This window comes from Balaenoptera acutorostrata, chromosome 3, assembly GCF_949987535.1.
Source record: "Balaenoptera acutorostrata chromosome 3, mBalAcu1.1, whole genome shotgun sequence".
NCBI classification, from domain to species: Eukaryota; Metazoa; Chordata; class Mammalia; order Artiodactyla; family Balaenopteridae; genus Balaenoptera; species Balaenoptera acutorostrata.
In genome coordinates this window covers 95,267,162-95,285,502 of record NC_080066.1, presented here as the reverse complement: position 1 = coordinate 95,285,502, position 18,341 = coordinate 95,267,162, and the positions used below count along the sequence as shown (strand labels likewise).

The window sequence follows — 18,341 nt, the reverse complement described above, 5'->3', positions numbered from 1 at the left end:
GTGCGGGCGCTCCGTTCATCAGAGTTACTCAGGGACCCAGGCTGAGGGAGCCCTATCTCATCACCTGCTGCCACACTTAGCAGTCAGGAGAAGGGATGTGTGCAGTGGTCCTTGAAGACTTCTGCTGGAAGCAGCATGTCAGAGCATCATAAACATGTGCAGCCTTACAAGCTCTTAAGTGAGAAACCTAAATCAAATAAAAACACAGATTCTTGAGCTCTCTGTACCCCTTCCCCTCACATTGCTGGGTCAACGAGTGTCAACGAAGTGGCTTTAGGATAAAGAGAAGTCAGGGATGTGAACTATAGAAGGATGTTGCTCATGAGGTGCTGAGCTCCACACCATATCCTGGACCATATTTTTACTCTCTTTTAAACATTTACTGTGCAATATTTAAGACATACAGTAAAGACATGTGGAATAATAGAGTGAACCATTGTGTGCCCACCGTCAGCTTAAGAAACAAAATGTTACCATTAATGTACCATTAACCTCCTTTTATGCTTGTCCTCATCTGGATGTGGTCTTTCTGTCACAACCAGTTTTATTTCATTTTATTATTATTATTTTTGGCCACATGGCTTGAGGGGTCTTAGTTCCCTGACCAGGGATTGAACCGGGGCCACGGCAGTGAAAACGCCTAACCTCTGGACCTAAGAGTCCTAACCACTGAGCCGCTAGGGAATTCCCACACAACCAGTTTTAGATACTTTGTGGAGAGCAACTTTACTGGCCTGAAATACCCCAGTTTTCTTGTGCTTCCCATCTCTGTCCTTTCACTGTTCCTGAAGCCTCTGCCATGCATTCATTTATTCATCAAATATTTATCAAGTGCCCATTTTGTGCCAGGCATTGTTTAAAGTGCTAGGGATGCATCAGTGAGGGGTAGCAACTTAGGCCTTGCCCTCGAGGAGCTCATATTCTGGTAGAGGAGACAGACAGTAAGTATGTGGACAAAGATATAATCAATGTTGGGTCACTATCTGACTCTAAGTATAATGAAGAAGAATAAAGCAGGATAAGTTGGGTATAGAGTGATAGCAGTCAAGCCAGTCTGGAAAGCCTTCCCTGTGGAGAAGACCTTTGAGCAAAGACCTGAGTGAATTAGCTGTGTGAGTAGTTGAGGCAAGGGAGTTTTAGTGGAGGGAATAAAAAGCATATGCAGAGGACCTGAGGCTAGAATGTACTTGAGGTGCTTCAGGTGCCAGGGTGGTTGAGGTGGAGGTAAGTGAGGGAGAAGTGTAGGAAACGAGGTCAGAGAGGCAGCCAGAGGCCAGGTGACTTAGGGCCTTCTAAACCGGGGTGAAGAATCTGGATGGGGAACCATTGGAGACTTTTGAGCAGCATAATGACATGATCTCCTATATCTCTTGAAAGAATCACTGTGGCCTGCCATGTTAAGAAAAAGAAAAGACTATAGGAAACAAGGCCTGAAGCAGAGGGAACACATGGGAGTTACAGCCATAGTCCGAGGGAGAGATAAAAGTTGCTTGAGCTTAGCGGTGCATTGGTAAATGTTTACATGCTCTCTGAGGGGGAAGAAGGGCCCTGATTTGTAACGTTGTCTGATTTCATGGCATAAGTGCTCCCGCCATGGTGATTTCAAGCTACCAATGTGCTCTCATTGAATGTGGAGCTGGGAAAAGAGGTGCATAGTTAGCTCTCCTGAGCCAGCGTGAGCCAGCTACAGCACACCGCTACTTGAACTTGGGCACTTTTAGCCCGGGGTGGGTTTGCAAGGGGGTGTCCAGGTTTGTATCCATTTCTTAGGGTAGATGGAGGCTGTACCACCTTTTTGGAAAGAAGGAATATGGAGAGGGTTATGAAAGGGAGAGAGTCAGTTTATAAAGTCCATCGTGCAGGAGCCTTGCAGGACAAGCCTAGACATTGGAGGCCTTGCAGGAGCTCTGGACTCTCAGATCCTTTGAAAGTGGAGCTCAGCCCCAAACCTCCCTGCAAACAGGAAGCTGGTTTGAGTTAGAACATAAAATAAAACCCAGCTGATGCCCCTGAATGTTTTTCCCCTGCTCTTCCCCCTCCACAGAGTCAAAGGAAACTGCCTTTTTTTCCCTTGGATAGCTGCTCAGAAATCCAGAGGAAGCCAAAAACCGTAAATCCTTTGAAAATCATCCAAGTTTTGAGCCCAGGCAAACTCCTGTCCGTGGGGTTTCCTAGCCCGGATGTCTGCTCCACTGTGGAGAGTCCTAGGAGGAAAGTGACAGAACACAAAGATGCCAGGGACCAGAGATGAATCCCATGCCCAGCGGGGAGAGATGGTCTTTAGCAGGGTTTCTCAAACTGCAGTTTCCAGGCCACTTGTAGGTCATGAAGTCAATAAAGTGGGCCATGATCAGAATTATTTTTTTAATGAAATAGAATATAATAGAAATTGGAGTTTATCACATGCAATGAGAGTATGTATTTGTCTTTGAAACTTTTATTTCAGTTTCATGAGCATGTATGTTTATACTGGATCAAGATATAAAATGTGTCTCTTATGATGGGTTGTGGTCAAAAACGTTTGATAAACACTGGTCTTTCGGGTCTGAGTAACTCACATCTCCTTCCTGCTTTAGATTGCTGTTGAAAACTCCAAGCTAGTTCCAGAATTAATTCTCTGTGGAACTGGATCATCTACCCACAAAACACCTACCCAAATTCCTGTCAGAGAGAAGGCAAGCTGAGAACCCACAGACTAGTCTGATTCTTTGGGACCAAAGCTGAAGCATAAGGGCGGGATTGATGCAAATATGAATCCAAAGGATTTGCCTGAAATCAGATTAGCTTGAAGAGAATAGGAGTTGAGTTGGCCTTTTAGCTCAGTGCTTGCTTTGGTGACCTTTCTCATCTATGTGAGTAATGCTGGCCTCAGGCTCCTCTTTCTCTCTTCTCTGCAGTAGGCAGTTGGTGCAGCAGGAATGTTCCTGAGTACCCCTCCCTCAGGGATAGCTAGAGGCACAGTGCCAGAATAGGGTGTGGTGCCCTGAACTGAGTATCTCCCGGACTTCCCCAGGGTTATTTTGTCCTCTCCAGTTAGTGTGCAGTGCTCAGCCCTTTCAGAAAGGTGACTGGGTGCCGGAGAAGGGGGAGGCGGTCATTAAGCTGAGAAAAAGTGAGGAAAGAGGCATAAATTAGGGCAGAATATCAAGAATGTATAGAGTAAGGCTAAAGTTAGTTTAGCGCCCGCTAGGTTTAGTGCCTCAGAAAGGCCCAAGGGTAGCTGGCACATTTGGTGCTTGCCAGGTGGTTGTGGGTAGGTGTGGTGCCCTCGAACTAAACTGCCTCTGTCAGTGAGCAGACACATGTTGGAATTCCTGGTCCACGTCCCCAAGAAACACAGAAGACTCTTGGGGACCTTCCAGGGTAATAGCTTTAACTACAACATCCCAGGGGACTTATTTTGGTCTCCGGCCACCTCAGGGCATTTCTTTCCAACCTAATTCAAACTAAAATGGTCCTTGGAGATAAGAATTTAAACAGGCCCTCTAGGAGCACTTGGAATTCTCCATTTGGGAGAGTAAGAGAGAAGGAGAGATCCTAAAACTACCGTAATTGACTCTGGGCTTCCCCTCTCTAGATGCTGGCCTGGGCTAGGACCAGACCACAGTGCCGCTGATATGAACACCCCTGAAGGGTTTCTGGTTCACATCGCCCTCTTAAAGGCCCCCAACACTCTCTTAGCAGAGTACACTCTAGCCTGTTTACATGGCCATTCTGCATTCAGAAGCCCCTCTGTCTGAGCCACCGAGGACCGAGGACATCCCTGAGGAGGGCCAGCGCAGGGAGTCCAGACAATGCCAGAGGAGACTCGACCTGGAGTGACATGCAAGACGTTTTGTAGCAGTGGGTGAGGGAGTGACGAGGTTACAGGGCAGTCTGAATCTTACATGGGATCATCTAGCAGAAAGATCAGGGAACTAATTTGAGGTTAGTCCGGTGTGTCCCAGGGCCTGCACACAGTGTGGGGTAACAACAGTGATGAAGAGAGTGATGGTGAATGTCTCCCATGGTCATGTCCTCTCAGAATCTCTGAGCACTTTACGTATGTTTCCCTTTCATCTCTGTGGGAGTTGTGGCTTAATAATAATTAGAGTACTCTGAGCGTCTGTGCTTTGCAAAACACGGCCATTAAGCCATGTCTCTGCCTCCTAGGCTTGGAGTCTGTTTGAACTGGCAGACGTCTGATGGAGGGGAAGAGTGTGATGGAATGCACAGATCAGGGATATTATGAGTCACCTAATTGATACCTAACATTCTTCTGGCTCTTGGAGATCAGAGTGGCCTTTGTTTCATGCCTGCCAAGGTACGAAGATCAGTGACCTCTCCTGAGTCTCATAGACCCAAGAGGCCAGTCTGGGGACCCAAGACTTTATCTTGTAAATGGAGCCTTCCTGGATTGGGAGAGTTCTTGTCCCTCTGTGGCCATGAGCTGAGTTTTAACCACTTCATTTTCTTTTCCATGGGCCTAGCAGTTTGATCACTGTTAAAAGCTGGCGATGTACACTGGCTCTTTCCCATGTGATCAGGAGGCCTATGACCAGATCAGGACCTGGATAAGTCAGAAGACAGGGCCATCAGGAAACAGCGTGGAAGAAGGTCCCGGCTACCTTCAACTCCTCCTTCCCAACCCCACTCCATCCATAATATAACACTTCTCTGTCTTGCTCCAACAGGTGACCTTGGAGAAGGTGCTTGGAATAACAGTGTCTGGAGGCAGAGGACTTGCCTGTGACCCCCGATCGGGTTTAGTTGCCTACCCAGCTGGGTAAGTGTCTTGGAAGTGGTCTTATTGCATGGAAGTTTATAGCTATGCTAAACCAGTTGGAGTGGGCAGGGGTTTTCTGGTATCTTCTGGGAGATGCATCCAGGTTAATGTTTTGGTGCCATTTTTCTAAATGAGATACGGGGCCACATAAAGGCTCTTTGTTGACTGTTGTCTTTGTTGCCATCCTGTCCTGCTTTTTTGGCCACCCACACCCACCCACGCATACAGATTCACACTTTGTATTCACACAGCTCCCAACACCATCTTCAATATCTTTAATATCTACCTTTTAGTCATTTTTATTTTATTTTTTAAAATTAAAAGAAAAATTTATTTTATATTGGAATATAGTCGATTTACAATGTTGTGTTAGTTTCAGGTGTACAGCAAAGTGATTTAGTTATACATATATCTATTCTTTTTCAGATTCTTTCCCCATATAAGTTATTACAGTGTATTGAGTAGAGTTCCCTGTGCTATACAGTAGGTCCTTGTTGATTATCTATTTTATATATAGTAGTGTGCGTATGTTAATCCCAACCTCCTAATCTATTCCTCCCCCACTTTTCCCCTTTGGTAACCGTAAGTTGGTTTTCTAAGTCTGTGAGTCTGTTTCTGCTTTGTAAACAAGTTCATTTGTATCGTTTTTTAGATTCCACATATAAGTCATGTCATATGATATTTGTCTTTCTCTGTCTGACTTACTTCACTTAGTATAATAATCTCTAGGTCCATCCATGTTGCTGCAAGTAGCATTATTTCATTCTTTTTAATGGCTATGTAATATTCCATTGTATATATGCACACAGCTTCCAACACCATCTTCAATATCTTTAATATCTACCTTTTATTTGTTTTTAAAAACAGCTTTATTGAGATGTAAGTCACATACCATACAATTCACCCATTTAATATGCACAATTCAAGGACTTCCCTGGTGGTCCAGTGGTTAAGACTTCGCCTACCAATGCAGGGGGTACGGGTTTGATACCTGGTCGGGGAGCTAAGATCCCACGTGCCTCATGGCCAAAAAACCAAAACATAAAAAAAAAAGAAGCAATACTGTAATATGTACAATTCAGTGGTTTTTAGTGTATCCACAGAGTTGTGCAGCCATCACTACAGTCAATTTTAGAACATTTTCATCACCCCAAAAGGAAACCCTACACCCATTAACAGTCACTCTCTGTTTCCCCCCAAGGCTGCCAGCTTTTAGGCAGCCACTAATCTATTTTCTGTCTCTATATATTTGCCTGTTCTGAACATTTTATATAAATGGAATCATATTTTTTGTGAGTGGCTTTTTTCACTTAGCATAGTGTTTTCAAGGTTCATACATGTCGTACTGGGTATCAGTACTTCATTCCTTTTTATGACCGAGTAACATTCCATTGTATGGATATACCACATTTTCTCTGTTAATCAGTTGATGGGCATTCGGGTTGTTTCCACTTTTTGGCTGTTATGAATAATGCTTCTCAGATCATTTGACTACTCTTATCACGTTAAGAGGTGTCAGTGCCGTGGAAGAGAGGAAGGGTTCCAGCGCTGGTGTTTTTCTTTCCCTTGCAGCCTTTTCACTCCTCTGCTCCTACTGATGAGAAACCCCCAACCATAGCTGCTTGAAGCTTCTGCAGAAGTGTTTCTTTTGGAGGCTTGGGGCTTTTCCTGCTTCTGGTTCTCTCTCTCTCTCTCTGTTCTCTCTGGTTCCCTGTTCCTTGCTGCTGGGCACAGGGACGTGAAAATGGGAAGGCCACTGCTCTGCCTCTTTCCCCACCATCAACTTGGGAATGCCGAGTTCCCTAGTGTGATTTTCACAGCAACTCCTGTAGTTTTTGTATCAGATATATGATTTCTTTTTAGTTTTATCATCCCTACCTTTATCAAGAACGTTTTCTGTGTCAGGCACTTTGTTAAGCACTTTACAGGAATTATTTTATTTAATACTCAGAGCAACCCTGTGAGGTTGGAGCTGTTTTCATCCCATATTTTAGAGGAGGGAAACTAAGATTCAAAGAGGGTAAGCAGTTTGCTCTTGGTCACACAGCTAGCACGTGGCTGTATTGGGACTCCAACCCAAGAAGTCTGACTGCAGAGCTCTTACTCTAAAATGGCACGAGGTGGAGGGAGACCAGACTTGCTGCTTATTTTTAAAAGCTGCTTTCCCCTAAGCTGTTTACCTGCTCTTCGAATGAGAAGAGCCAATTTATGGGCAGCTCAGTCTATGCCAGGGACCCTTCTGCCCCTAGGTTCTGGGGTCTGTCTCTTCTGAGTGGCCCTTTGGCATTTGACGTCTGTGGTAGGGGACTGTGGGAGCTGCGCTGACTTTACCCTGCAGAGGCTGAGCTGGCCTCCTTCTCCCCCTCCAGAAGCAAGTTGATGAATGATCTCTATTGCTGGATACCCTGTGCAGTCTGCCTCCGGGGAATTCCACTCATGCCTGCCTCGGCCCCGGGAAAGCCAGGTTCCTTCTTGTTGGAGGTGGGACTGGGGCTGGATGTGGGACGGGCCGGAAAGGCCTGGGCTGCTGCTCTGTGCGTGCTGAGTCCTGTCTCCCTGCTCTGGGGAGTGTGGAGCCCTGGTCCCTCTCTTCCCCATCCGCCCCAGACCCCAGGCCTGGCGCCTTTAAGGGTGTGTGCTTCTGTTTTTGGGCAGGTCCCAGCCTGGCGTTTGTGCCTTGGGGGTCATTATCCTTCCAGGTAGTGTACGGAAGCTTCCCTGCTGTCACCTCTAGTAGGTTTCCTGAGTGTGTTTGGCTTGGGCCAGCCCTGGGCAGTGCCCTGATCCACTTCCTGACCTTTTGATTTCCTAGAACTTGGAGTTCTCTCTTTGCAAATGGCCCTTTTCTGGGTGTTTTAGTTTTGCTCTGTGCTAGAGCTCCCTGATGTGCTTCTGAGGTATCTGGGGGCCACCAAAGTCTGTGTGAGCGAAGCAGGCTCTTTCCCTCCCCTCTGTCTTCCTTCTCTTCCTATCTGGTGATCCCAACCCCACCGCCCATCCCCCACTCTCTAGTTCCTACTTTGCTTGTTGCTCTAGGAGCAGTTCAGGTATCCTAGAAACAAGAAGAGAAACAAAGCTCAGAAAATTCTCCCAGAGGCCTAGAGGCAAATATCAAACCAAAACAAAGTTTTCTGAAAGGAAATGAAACAGCCCAGGGAGGGTGGGGTGGAGGAGGATGTGTGTCAGGCAGAGGTGGGTTGAAGTCTCTGGGTAGAGACCCCTCGGTTTTAGCACCCCCTGCATTTCTTCTCCAGAGCTCTCCCTTTGCTGTTGCTTTCCCACAGGAAGCCCACCCTCACCTGTCACATTTTAAGCCCACTGCCCCAGGAGGCCAAGCTGGTCCCCAGATAGCTTTGAGGCACTCAGTTTAGTTGAACACCCATAATTGACTTGGGGCCCCTTCTCTGGCTGGCTCGGTAGCGGGTTCAGGGCCTTTAGAGCCCAGCACAGCCCCTGTTGCCACTGTGGAGTCAGTCAGTTTGGAGAATGGGTTTCTCTTGACCCCTAATGCCAGGGTGCAGGGCCTGGCCTGAGTGCAGAGCCTCTGTGCAGAGCAGCTACTGGCGTGAGAGGTGCCCTATGCAGCAGCCAAGAGGAGACCTCTTGGTGGTTTAAGCAGGGAGGAGGAGGGGAAACCCAGCTCTCCTGAGAAGGCCCTCCATTTACTCAGCGCATATTGGAATTTATGCTGAGATCCAGCTCCAAAGCTTTGGACTGCACGTGAAAGCACAGAGTCTCCTCCTGGACTGTGTTCTAGTGACATCTGAGCTGAAGGAGCGTACAGCTCCCTTCTTCCTCTCTGTGGTAAGCACTGTGGGTGGGGGGGGGGGGTTGCCGGGGAGTACGTGGAGTGGTGGAGAGGCCCGGTGGACCTAAGGGAAGAGGATGCTTGCACTTGGTGCCCTGATGGCTGTGAATCACATGCAAGGGTACTCACAGGCACCAGTCCCCTCAGTGCCTTTTCTCCTGCTTTCCCTACAGATCTCACACCTAAAAGTGGGGCCCTGTAGTTCTTCCCAAGACAGCTTGTTCATCCATATAGTCATTCATTTGTTCAGCAGATACCTGTTGAAAATATACTTTGGACCAGGCACTGTTCCAGCCGCAGATTATATATATACAGCAGTGAATAAGACAGTGTCACTGCCTCTGTGGGGTTTAAGGAGGGGCAAGCAGACAGTAAGCATGTGAACAAATAAATGAGCAAGGTGATATCAGAGAGTGGTAAGTGTTCTGAAGAAGTAAACCGGGGTGATGGAAAAGGAGAGTAAGTGAATACCTGGGAGCGGGGTGGGGTGGGGCTACTTTAAGACTGGCTGGTCAGGGCTCAGTGGGAGGTAACATTTGAGCTGGTGTCTGAGTGACAAAGAGGAATCTATGTGTGAAGATCTGCACTTCCCAGGTGGAGGAGACCTCAACTACAAAGGTCCCAAAGAAAGGAGGAATCAATTCACTTGTTTGAGTAGCTAAACAGCAGCCATGGTGGCTAGACCATAGTGAGTGAGAGGAAGGGGGCTCAGACACTGCTTTTGGACCTGGCTTGTGAGTCTTGCAGCTCACAGACATCCACCTCTTGTCCCAGAAGGGAATATGTTTAGAGTCCTCTGGACAGAGAGAGGTGTACTGGTAGCTCTACACCAGTGACCACATTATTCACTGGGTTATTACTGCTAAGTCTTTTCTCATGCCTTTGATGGGGGGGAGGGGTGTGTGTGTTTCATAGAGCATCCCAGAAACAGAGATGCCAGTGGGTCTCATGGGCTGGCCTAAGAGGGTTACTTATTTGGAAGGCATTGGGTTCCATGTGGGTCCTGAAGAGGACCACAACCAAGGATGCCCTAGGAAACATCCTAGACTCATTATCTCTTAGAATAACTAAAGCTGTAAGATTTCCCCTTTGGGAGTGAATCTGGAGGGACAGTTGGTAATTCCACACCTGGAGGAGGACCCTAATGAGTCACTAGTATCCTGCAAGTCCTATATGGGATACCGTAGTTGGGGTTCCTGTTGCAACTGCTGAACCCCTCGATAGCCCTTTCCTTGTTATTGGTGCCCCAGAGAACCCTTCAAGAAGATGGCTAGGAGCACCCTGCTGGTTACTTTGCATATTATTTTTTTCAGTTCTCACAACAATTCTGAGGCATAGATACTATTATTCCTGCTTTATAGATGAGGAAACTGAGGTTCAGAGAAGTTAAGGAATATGCCCAAGATCACACAGTATGTTAGCAGACAGGTCTGCCTGACCCCAGTTTTCTTATTCTTTCTATCATCACAGTGTCCTCGAGCATCATTGAGTCCTAGAAGTCTAAGGTTGGACAGAACTGTGGACCTGCCGTGGGGCCTGCTACTCAGGAGGTTCCTTGGGAGTTAGGGCTTTGAGATCTGGTAGCTAATGACTTAAAGATTTATTCACAAATATGTATCGAGTGCCAATTTTCTAGGCCTTTGGGATGTAACAGTAAACAAAATAAACAAACACTACTGTCACAGAGCTGGCAGTCTTAGTGATGAATATAGATCATCTCCCCTCCCCCAAAGTAAATTATATGGAATATTATAAATTGATGTGTGCTTTGGAGAAAGTATAAGCAAGAAGCAGTGAAAGGGGATAGAGAATGTGGGGGTGTGGGGTTATAATGTTAAGTAGGCGTACAGGGTGATGTATGAGCAAGGCTTGAAGGACCTTTGGTGTGCCTCTGTGAGTCACCTTCTGATTTTTCTTGGTCTGAAAGAGGAAATTCTAAGGTGCAGGGTCCCTGCTCAGACCTTCTGTGTCCTGCTCCCTGTGTGTGTTTCTGCATTCTTTGCTCATCCCAGGGTTCATTTGCTTCTGCCTTCTGGAGGATGGAGAGTCATAGGAGGTGGATCCTGTGGGAATGCTGGGCTCTTGGTGATGGCAGCAGGCCTGGACCTGTCCAGGCACGGGGGCTGTCGAGGGCTTGGCCCTTCCTGGTTCAGAGAAGTTCCTGGGCAGTGGGCCCAGCACCTGGTACGGGTGCTCCACCACATGACTCCGGGGCTGAGGCCCCGAGAGACTGAGGCCTCACCGCTTCCCTATGAGAGTGAGCAGAGTCCCTGTACCTGTACCCTGGGGTTCTGAATTACGGGACTCAGCCGGTTGGGCCCGCCCAGCCCTGTCATGTGGAGGATTGCAGCCAGTACTGCTGCAAGGGCACGTGCCAGTGACTGCCTGCTGTGCTGGCCAGGGTCAAGGGATGTGGAGACCAAGGGCCAAAGATTGACGCAAACTGCACCCCACCCTTCCCTCCCTAGCAGACTGAGAAACTTGCTCAAAGGTCAGAGAAGACTGACGAGGCTCCCACATCAGTGTTTTTGTGGTCTCTTCTCTTGGGAGGACCTCAGCGAGCTGGGCACAGGGGGACCTTGGAGGTCTTTGCCAAGTTCTGCCTTCACCATCTGCATTATTGTCCTCACAAGTGGAGCTGTGACCGAGGGTTGGTCTCTTTTTTCCTCTTTCTCTGTGTTGGAAAGTTTCCAAATTTGAATAATTAGAAGTAAAAATTTCAGCTTGGCCTACCTGTGTGTGTTTCCCTCCTCTGTTTAACTCTCCCATGCCACACATGAGAATTTCCAGGCTACACTGGGGGTGGGGGTTGGGAGGTGTTAGAGAAGGGAGAGGTTGCCTCAAAGCTAGTCATCCTCTGTCTGCATTGTCTTTTTACACACACCTGCTGCTCTCCCTCCTTCTTCCGCCATGGAGTCCAACCTAGGGGAGACAGGAAACAGAGGATGCTATGAGCCAGCAAGACTCAGAATTTATGTGCGGTGACTTGGGGAGTGTTCTCAGCCGCCCTTGAAAGGCCGCCATGCTGCTCGGGTTTAAAGGAACCCTCATCACCTACTTTTTCTGGATTTGGAATGTGGCTGTCGGAATCTGCATCAGTTCATTTCAAGTCAGATCAGCTCTGAGCTGAACCCCTCTGCTGTGGTTTATCTGGAGCTGATCCGAAAGCTAGGTAACCCAGCACCATTCAGACTGGAGGCCATCACCAGAGAGGATGAGCCTGCAGAGGGCCGCCTTAGCCGGGCGGCACAGATAGCAAGAAAACGTCAGCTCTCCCGAAAACTTGGTGGGCTTTGCGTGATGGTGGCAGGCCTGGGGGTTGTCATTTTTCACACACTGAATAAAATATTAAAATCTAAATATCTAGATCTATGAACTTTGAACTATAACTGCTATAATTTTCATGTGCCCTGTTATGATTTCCAAAGATTCTGTAGCCAGAATCCTTTTTCCCTCCAAGCGCCCCAGTCTTCTCTGCCTCTTCTCAGAGGCTCCTGCCCTGGTGCTCTGTGCGTTAGGTCAGTGTGCTTTCTGTGTTTGTCTCTCCTTTTCAGCTTCAGTTTTCTCTCCTTTCTCCCACTCACTCCACTCTGCTTTTCTGAGAGCACAGCTTCTGGAATCCTGACTCTGTTTTGCTTTAGCTGAGAGGCCTTGAATAAGACCTCTGAACTCGTTTCTCCACACTGAAGTGAGGCTGATTCTGTACCAGCATCACAAGCTTGTCGTAAGGATTAGCCAAGACCAGACCTCTAAGGTGCTTAGCAGCGTGCCTGCTACACAGAAAGTGCTGGGTAAATGGTAACTCTTATTATTGGGCCCACTGTGTGAAGAGCAGTAGACCGGTTATGAAAGGAAGTGAAGGCCTTCGTGCTTAGAGTTCATTGAAACTCTCGCGTGGTGCTTTTGAACTTAGCCAGGAGGTGTCACTTCCATTCTCTTTCTGTGCTTCTGTGCTGCTGTCCTAGTCACTTGAGGTAGTTTCTCCCTCAGCATTTCCCCCATCCCCTCCTTGCTACCTTCCAAGCTTATCATCTCCTAAGTGGATGAAGATGTAGATAGTTTCTTTCCCCAGGCTTCACCCAGCTCTCCTTCCTTGGCTGCCTTCCCAGAACTTTAAAGGAAGCCTCCTTGAGAGTTTTTATCATTACTCAGACCCTAACAGGACTCACCTCCGTTTTTCTGAAGGAAAAACCTGACGCAGTCCCTGAGCACCTTGTTCCCACTGCCAGGAGCCCCTTTTGGCTTCCTGTCCGTGCTCCAGGGGGAGTAATCGTAAGATTTGCCGTTTGTTTGGCTCCCACTGTGTGTCCAAAAAAAATTATTTGATCTTCACAGAAGTCCTGAGAGCTTGATCCTAGTGGCTCCTTTTTTTTTAACATCTTTATTGGAGTATAATTGCTTTACAATGGTGTGTTAGTTTCTGCTTTATAACAAAGTGAATCAGTTATACATATACATATGTTCCCATATCTCTTCCCTCTTGCGTCTCCCTCCCTCCCACCCTCCCTATCCCACCCCTCTAGGTGGTCACAAAGCACCGAGCTGATCTCCCTGTGCTATGCGGCTGCTTCCCACTAGCTATCTATTTTACATTTGGTAGTGTATATATGTCCATGCCACTCTCTCACCCTGTCACATCTTACCCTTCCCCCTCCCCATATCCCCAAGTCCATTCTCTAGTAGGTCTGTGTCTTTTTTTTTTTAATAAATTTATTTATTTATTGTTGGCTGTGTTGGGTCTTCGTTGCTGCGCACAGGCTTTCTCTAGTTGTGTCGAGTGGGGGCTACTTTGTTGTGGTGCACGGGCTTCTCATTGCAGTGGCTTCTCTTGTTGCAGAGCACGGGCTCTAGGCACGTGGGCTTCAGTAGCTGTGGCATGTGAGCTCAGTAGTTGTGGCTCACAGACCCTAGAACGCAGGTTCAGTAGTGGCGCACGGGCTTAGTTGCTCCGCCGCATGTGGGCTCCCCCCGGACCAGGGCTCGAACCCACGTCCCCTGCGGTGGCAGGAGGATTCTCAACCACTGTGCCACCAGGGAAGTCCAAGGTCTGTGTCTTTATTCCCGTCTTGCCACTAGGTTCTTCATGACCTTTTTTTTTTTTTTTTTCTCCTTAGATTCCATATATATGTGTTCGCATACTGTATTTGTTTTTCTCTTTCTGACTTACTTCACTCTGTATGACAGACTCTAACTCCATCTAGTGGCTCCTTTTTAACAGATAATGAAATAGGCTTGTGACTTACCCAGGGTCACAAAGCTGTACATGGCAGAACAAGGACTCAAACCCTGGTCTCTGACTCCAAAGCTCACAGTGTCCCCACTGTCCCACACTGCCTCTGAGGATTTGGAGATCCTCGGTGCCGCCTTCCATAGAAGACAGGTGGGGCATGCAGTAGGGAGGAGAGCTGGGCCTACGGATACCCCAGTAGACCAAGCTAGTGGACCAAGGGAGGCATTCATCCATTCAGTAAACAGTTCTTGAACTGTGATGGGCCAGACTCTGCTAGGCACAGGAGACAAAACAGTGAGCAAAACCAGGCTCAGTTCCCACCATCATGGAAGACACAGTCTGGTGGGGGAGGCAGTCAACAATAAATATCCTACTGTATAGCACAGGGAACTATATTCAACGTCCTGTGATAAACCATAATGGAAAAGAATATGAAAGAGAATGTATATATATGTATAATGAGTCATTTTACTGTACAGCAGAAATTAAACACAACACTGTAAATCAAGTACACTTCAATAAAATACATTTTAAAATTAAAAAATTGTAAAATTGCAGTTGTGATAAATGTCACAAAAGATTGATACAACTGTGTTGTGAGAGCATATACTGAGGCCATCTGACCTGAGATCTGAAAGAGGACTATGTGTTAACTAGTTGGAAAAGGGAGAGAAGAATGCTCTGGACAAGGGAAGGCGCTCTTGCAAAGGCCTGGAGTCGGAGGAGCACAGCAAGTTAAAGGGAGTGAAAGGATGTGGTTGGAGCATGGTGCAGGGTGAGGCTGGAGGGTGGGTAGGGGCCACACCACCCAGGGCCTTCGTGGTACTTGAGGGGTTGGGTCTTAGAAGCCCCTCAGGGATGTTCAGCAAGGGGTGACACAGATCAGAGTTGCACGTGTTTGATGTAAAGAGGCCTGGACGCTGGAGGAGCTGTGAGTCCTGGCTCTGCTCTTTATAGGAGCCTAGGTTTCCTCACCTCAAAATTTTGGAGGGTTGGACCAGGTGATCTTTAAAGTCACCTAGCACAGTGCGTTTAATTCCTTCCATCCTTCCTTCCGACTCTAAGGTTTTATGAATCTTACCTGTTTTGGAGGAAGTAGGCCCCCTGTATCCTGGACTGCCCCTCACAGAAGCTGGACAAGTGTGCTTGTGTGTGTGTGTCTTGGGGATGGGGGAGGGAGAGTGATGGGGCACAGAGTTTCCAAAGGCATCTGATTTGGGTCATATCTTTAAAAACCCTCCTGACGTGGCATTCTAGAAGGGAAGTGGGAGACTGGAAGTTGGTATAAAGATAGAAGGAGAAAGGAATGAGGAAAAGGAAACAAAGATTAGGAGATGGAGAGAGAAGAAGAAAGAAAACAGTGAGGAGGGATTTGGGGGAGGGGATTAGAGGAAAAGATGATGTGACTTGGGAATTCCAAGGCTGTCCGTCAGCCTGGCAGTTCTGGGCAGAGCTGGTGTCCCTCCGAGATCCCAGTGTCCCCAGTGATTACCTGTGGCGTTTGCATATGGAAGTGGTTTATTGAGCCTGAGATGCTGAGCCCTCACTAGCGGCTTGTACCTGCCTTCGTTTCAAGTTTCTGGCAAGCGGTGGGTTTCAGATGTGGGGTCTGCAGTGCCTTCCCACTAAACCAGGCTGAGTCTGGAGGACATAGCCCTCTCGTCCTTCTCTCCCCATCCCCTTACCTGGTGTAGCAGGCTCCACGTTTGCGCCTGTCAACTAGTTACAGTTCTGATGAAGCAAGGAGGCAGAAGGGCTGTGGGCGCAGGCATGCTGATAGCCGGGGAGCCTGAGGGAGAACACTGCTGGCCATAGCTGCCCGCTTCTTGCCCCCAAGTCCTACCACCTGGCCTCCCCTCTGGAGCTGCCTCTGGAAAGTCAGTCTGAGCCTGATCCCATCCAGCCTCGCCTTCAGGCTGCAGCGGGTGCTCCCAGCCTTCTCCCATTGTCTTCTGGCAGTCTGGAGGGTCCGTCTCAGGTTCCTCGGGGCCAGGGGTTCTCAGGGCTGGGCTTCCCCAGGCCCTCTCAGGCTCTCTCTGCCCCTCCCGCCAGTCGTACCGAGCCTCCTAGCGGTTCTGGTCCCCTGCCTCCCACCCGCTCCATCACCTGACGCGTAGAGGGTGTGTGTGTGGGCTGGGGGGGGTTGGCTTCTGCCAAGCACACAGGTGGGCACACACGTGAGAGGCCTCACTCCGTGGAGCTCAAATACTTGACACACGTGTGACGCCACGTCGCACTGGCTGTGTGTAAACCTGTGGCCTGCTTTGCCCAAAGCACGCGAGTTCTTCCCTCCTGCCCCCCTTCCTGGGCTGCGCAAGGATTGTGGGAAGGCCTGGGTCCCTGCTGCCCTTTGGGGCAGAGATGGCGCTGGTGCTTAGGGACCTGGTGGGGCTAGGCTTGCAGAGAGGCCTTTCACCCTCACGACGCTGCAGAGATGGGCCCTTATGGGTGGGAAAGGAAGTGGAAAGAGCAAATTGCCAGAAGAAAACAGTCAGTTGCCCTCAGTGGCAAGTGGAGCCCCCTTGAGCTGGCTCGCCCCAGCTCCCTGGCCTGGGGGCCTGGAGCTCCTGGGGGAGCTGTGGTTTGGTGCTGAAGTCAGTTGTCTCACTCATCTCCCCAGGTGTGTGGTCGTGCTGTTCAATCCCCGGAAACACAAACAGCACCACATCCTCAACAGTTCCAGGTAAATGGGTCTGGGCCCTCAGGGAGCATCTCCTGGGGTCTGTGAGAAGGGTCTGAGGTCTCTGTGGCTCTGGGGACTGGGACTGGGCCCCAGGGCCAGCTAGGGAAATGACGCATGTGCCGTTGGTGTCTGCTGGTCTTGCCTTTTGAGGGGACTGGGAGGGAGCCGGGCTTAGGCCGGGCTGCCAGTGCCCCTTTGAGCCTGCCTCATTTCTTGCAGGAAGACCATCACTGCCCTTGCCTTCTCCCCTGATGGCAAGTACTTGGTCACTGGAGAGGTGAGTGTGGAAAGGAGGCTGCAGTACTCTGAAGACGGTGGCGGGTGGCCTGGCCTCAGCAGAGAGCTACAGTCCTGGGCCTGGTTAGGGCTGCTGCCGCTCTGGCTTCCTGAACGGATGCCAAATCCCGGTTTTGGCTGCACCTTAAAACAGTGGTTCTGAAGCCATAGTGGGCATCAGAATCAGCTGGAGGGCTTATTAAAGTGCACATTGCTGGGCCTGCTCCCAGAGTTTCTGGTTCTATAGGTTTGGGAGGGGGGAACCCCAAAATTTGGATTTCTAGCAAGTTCCCAGATCATGCTGATTCTGCTGGTTTGGGAAGCACACTTTGAAAACCACTGCCGAAAGATATTCCTTGTGCCTGGGGGCCCCCTGCTGGGCGCATGAGGGACGCCTCTCCCTTCTCAGTCTCTTACGGGGAGGCATAGGCGTGGGTGGTGGTGGTTCTCAACCCTGGCTGCCCATCAGGATCCCTCTAGGAGCTTTGAACAAACACAGAGGCGCAGACCCTCACCCGGAGATACTGAACCAAATCTGGGGGTGTTTTCTCTCTGATAATCGTTGTTGTCCTGAGATATTTATCATGTTTCCTCTACACCTTTGCCCTGTGTAGCACTCTGCTTTGGGCCAGGGGCTCATTAGAGAGACTGTGCCCAGTAGCTGGAGAGGTAGGCCCCACCCTGAAAGGCTAGGGGAGGCTGTGTGCCTCTGGCCCTCACTTCCAGTTCTTGCCTCCCTGCAGAGCGGGCACATGCCTGCCGTGCGGGTTTGGGACGTGGCCGAGCATAGCCAGGTGGCGGAGCTGCAGGAGCATAAGTATGGTGTGGCTTGTGTGGCCTTCTCCCCTAGTGCCAAGTACATTGTCTCTGTGGGCTACCAGCATGACATGATCGTCAACGTCTGGGCCTGGAAGGTGAGTGGGCCGGGTGGGCCGGCCTCGCAGCCTCATGGGGGTCCAAGGGCCAGTTGGGGACCTGAACGAACCCCTTCATTCCACCCTGCTGATCTCAGTTTCATTCTAGAAAATGACCTGAAGCAGAAAAGAGCAACTGTGTAGCCAAGCGTGTTGGTAGAAAGAGGCTAGCTTTGTGCCTCCGAGGACCTCCAGAGGCAATGAATCTCTTCAACGCCTCTGGAAAAGGATTCTCCTTCCTCCCCTCTTTTTCTGACCAGTAAATCCTGGAAAGAGACATTTTTTAAAGTACAAATCCTCTCTAACCCTTCTTCATCCTCTGAGCCTCTTCCGTCTTGGCTCCGAGAGGCAGAACTGCGATTCTTCCTTTGGCTTTCCTTCCAGAAAAACGTTGTGGTAGCCTCCAATAAGGTGTCCAGTCGGGTCACCGCCGTGTCCTTCTCTGAAGATTGTAGCTACTTCGTCACTGCTGGCAACCGGCACATCAAATTCTGGTACCTTGATGACAGTAAGACCTCAAAGGTGAGGTGCTCAGGCTGGAAGTAGCCCCCAGGGCCAGGGTCTACTCAGCCCACCCCAGGAGACTGCTCCCCTTGGGCCCCCTCTGCTTTCTCAACAGCCATCCAGAAGTTCTGGATGAGCCAGATGCTGTCTGGGCCGAGGGG

The 18,341-nt window shown here is 49.3% G+C and overlaps 1 protein-coding gene across 3 annotated transcripts in view; it reads left to right on the top strand.

The window, feature by feature from the left end:
• The window catches only part of MAPKBP1 (mitogen-activated protein kinase binding protein 1), a 54,796-nt gene that overhangs the window by 21,658 nt on the left and 14,797 nt on the right, over window positions 1-18,341 (top strand). For all 3 annotated transcript variants that reach the window (XM_007180349.2, XM_007180351.2, XM_007180350.3), the window contains 5 exons: window positions 4,674-4,765; window positions 16,424-16,486; window positions 16,706-16,763; window positions 17,506-17,676; window positions 18,061-18,198. In XM_007180349.2, coding sequence (XP_007180411.1) covers window positions 4,674-4,765; window positions 16,424-16,486; window positions 16,706-16,763; window positions 17,506-17,676; window positions 18,061-18,198 — 522 coding nt within the window. The remainder of the gene's footprint in view (window positions 1-4,673; window positions 4,766-16,423; window positions 16,487-16,705; window positions 16,764-17,505; window positions 17,677-18,060; window positions 18,199-18,341) is intronic.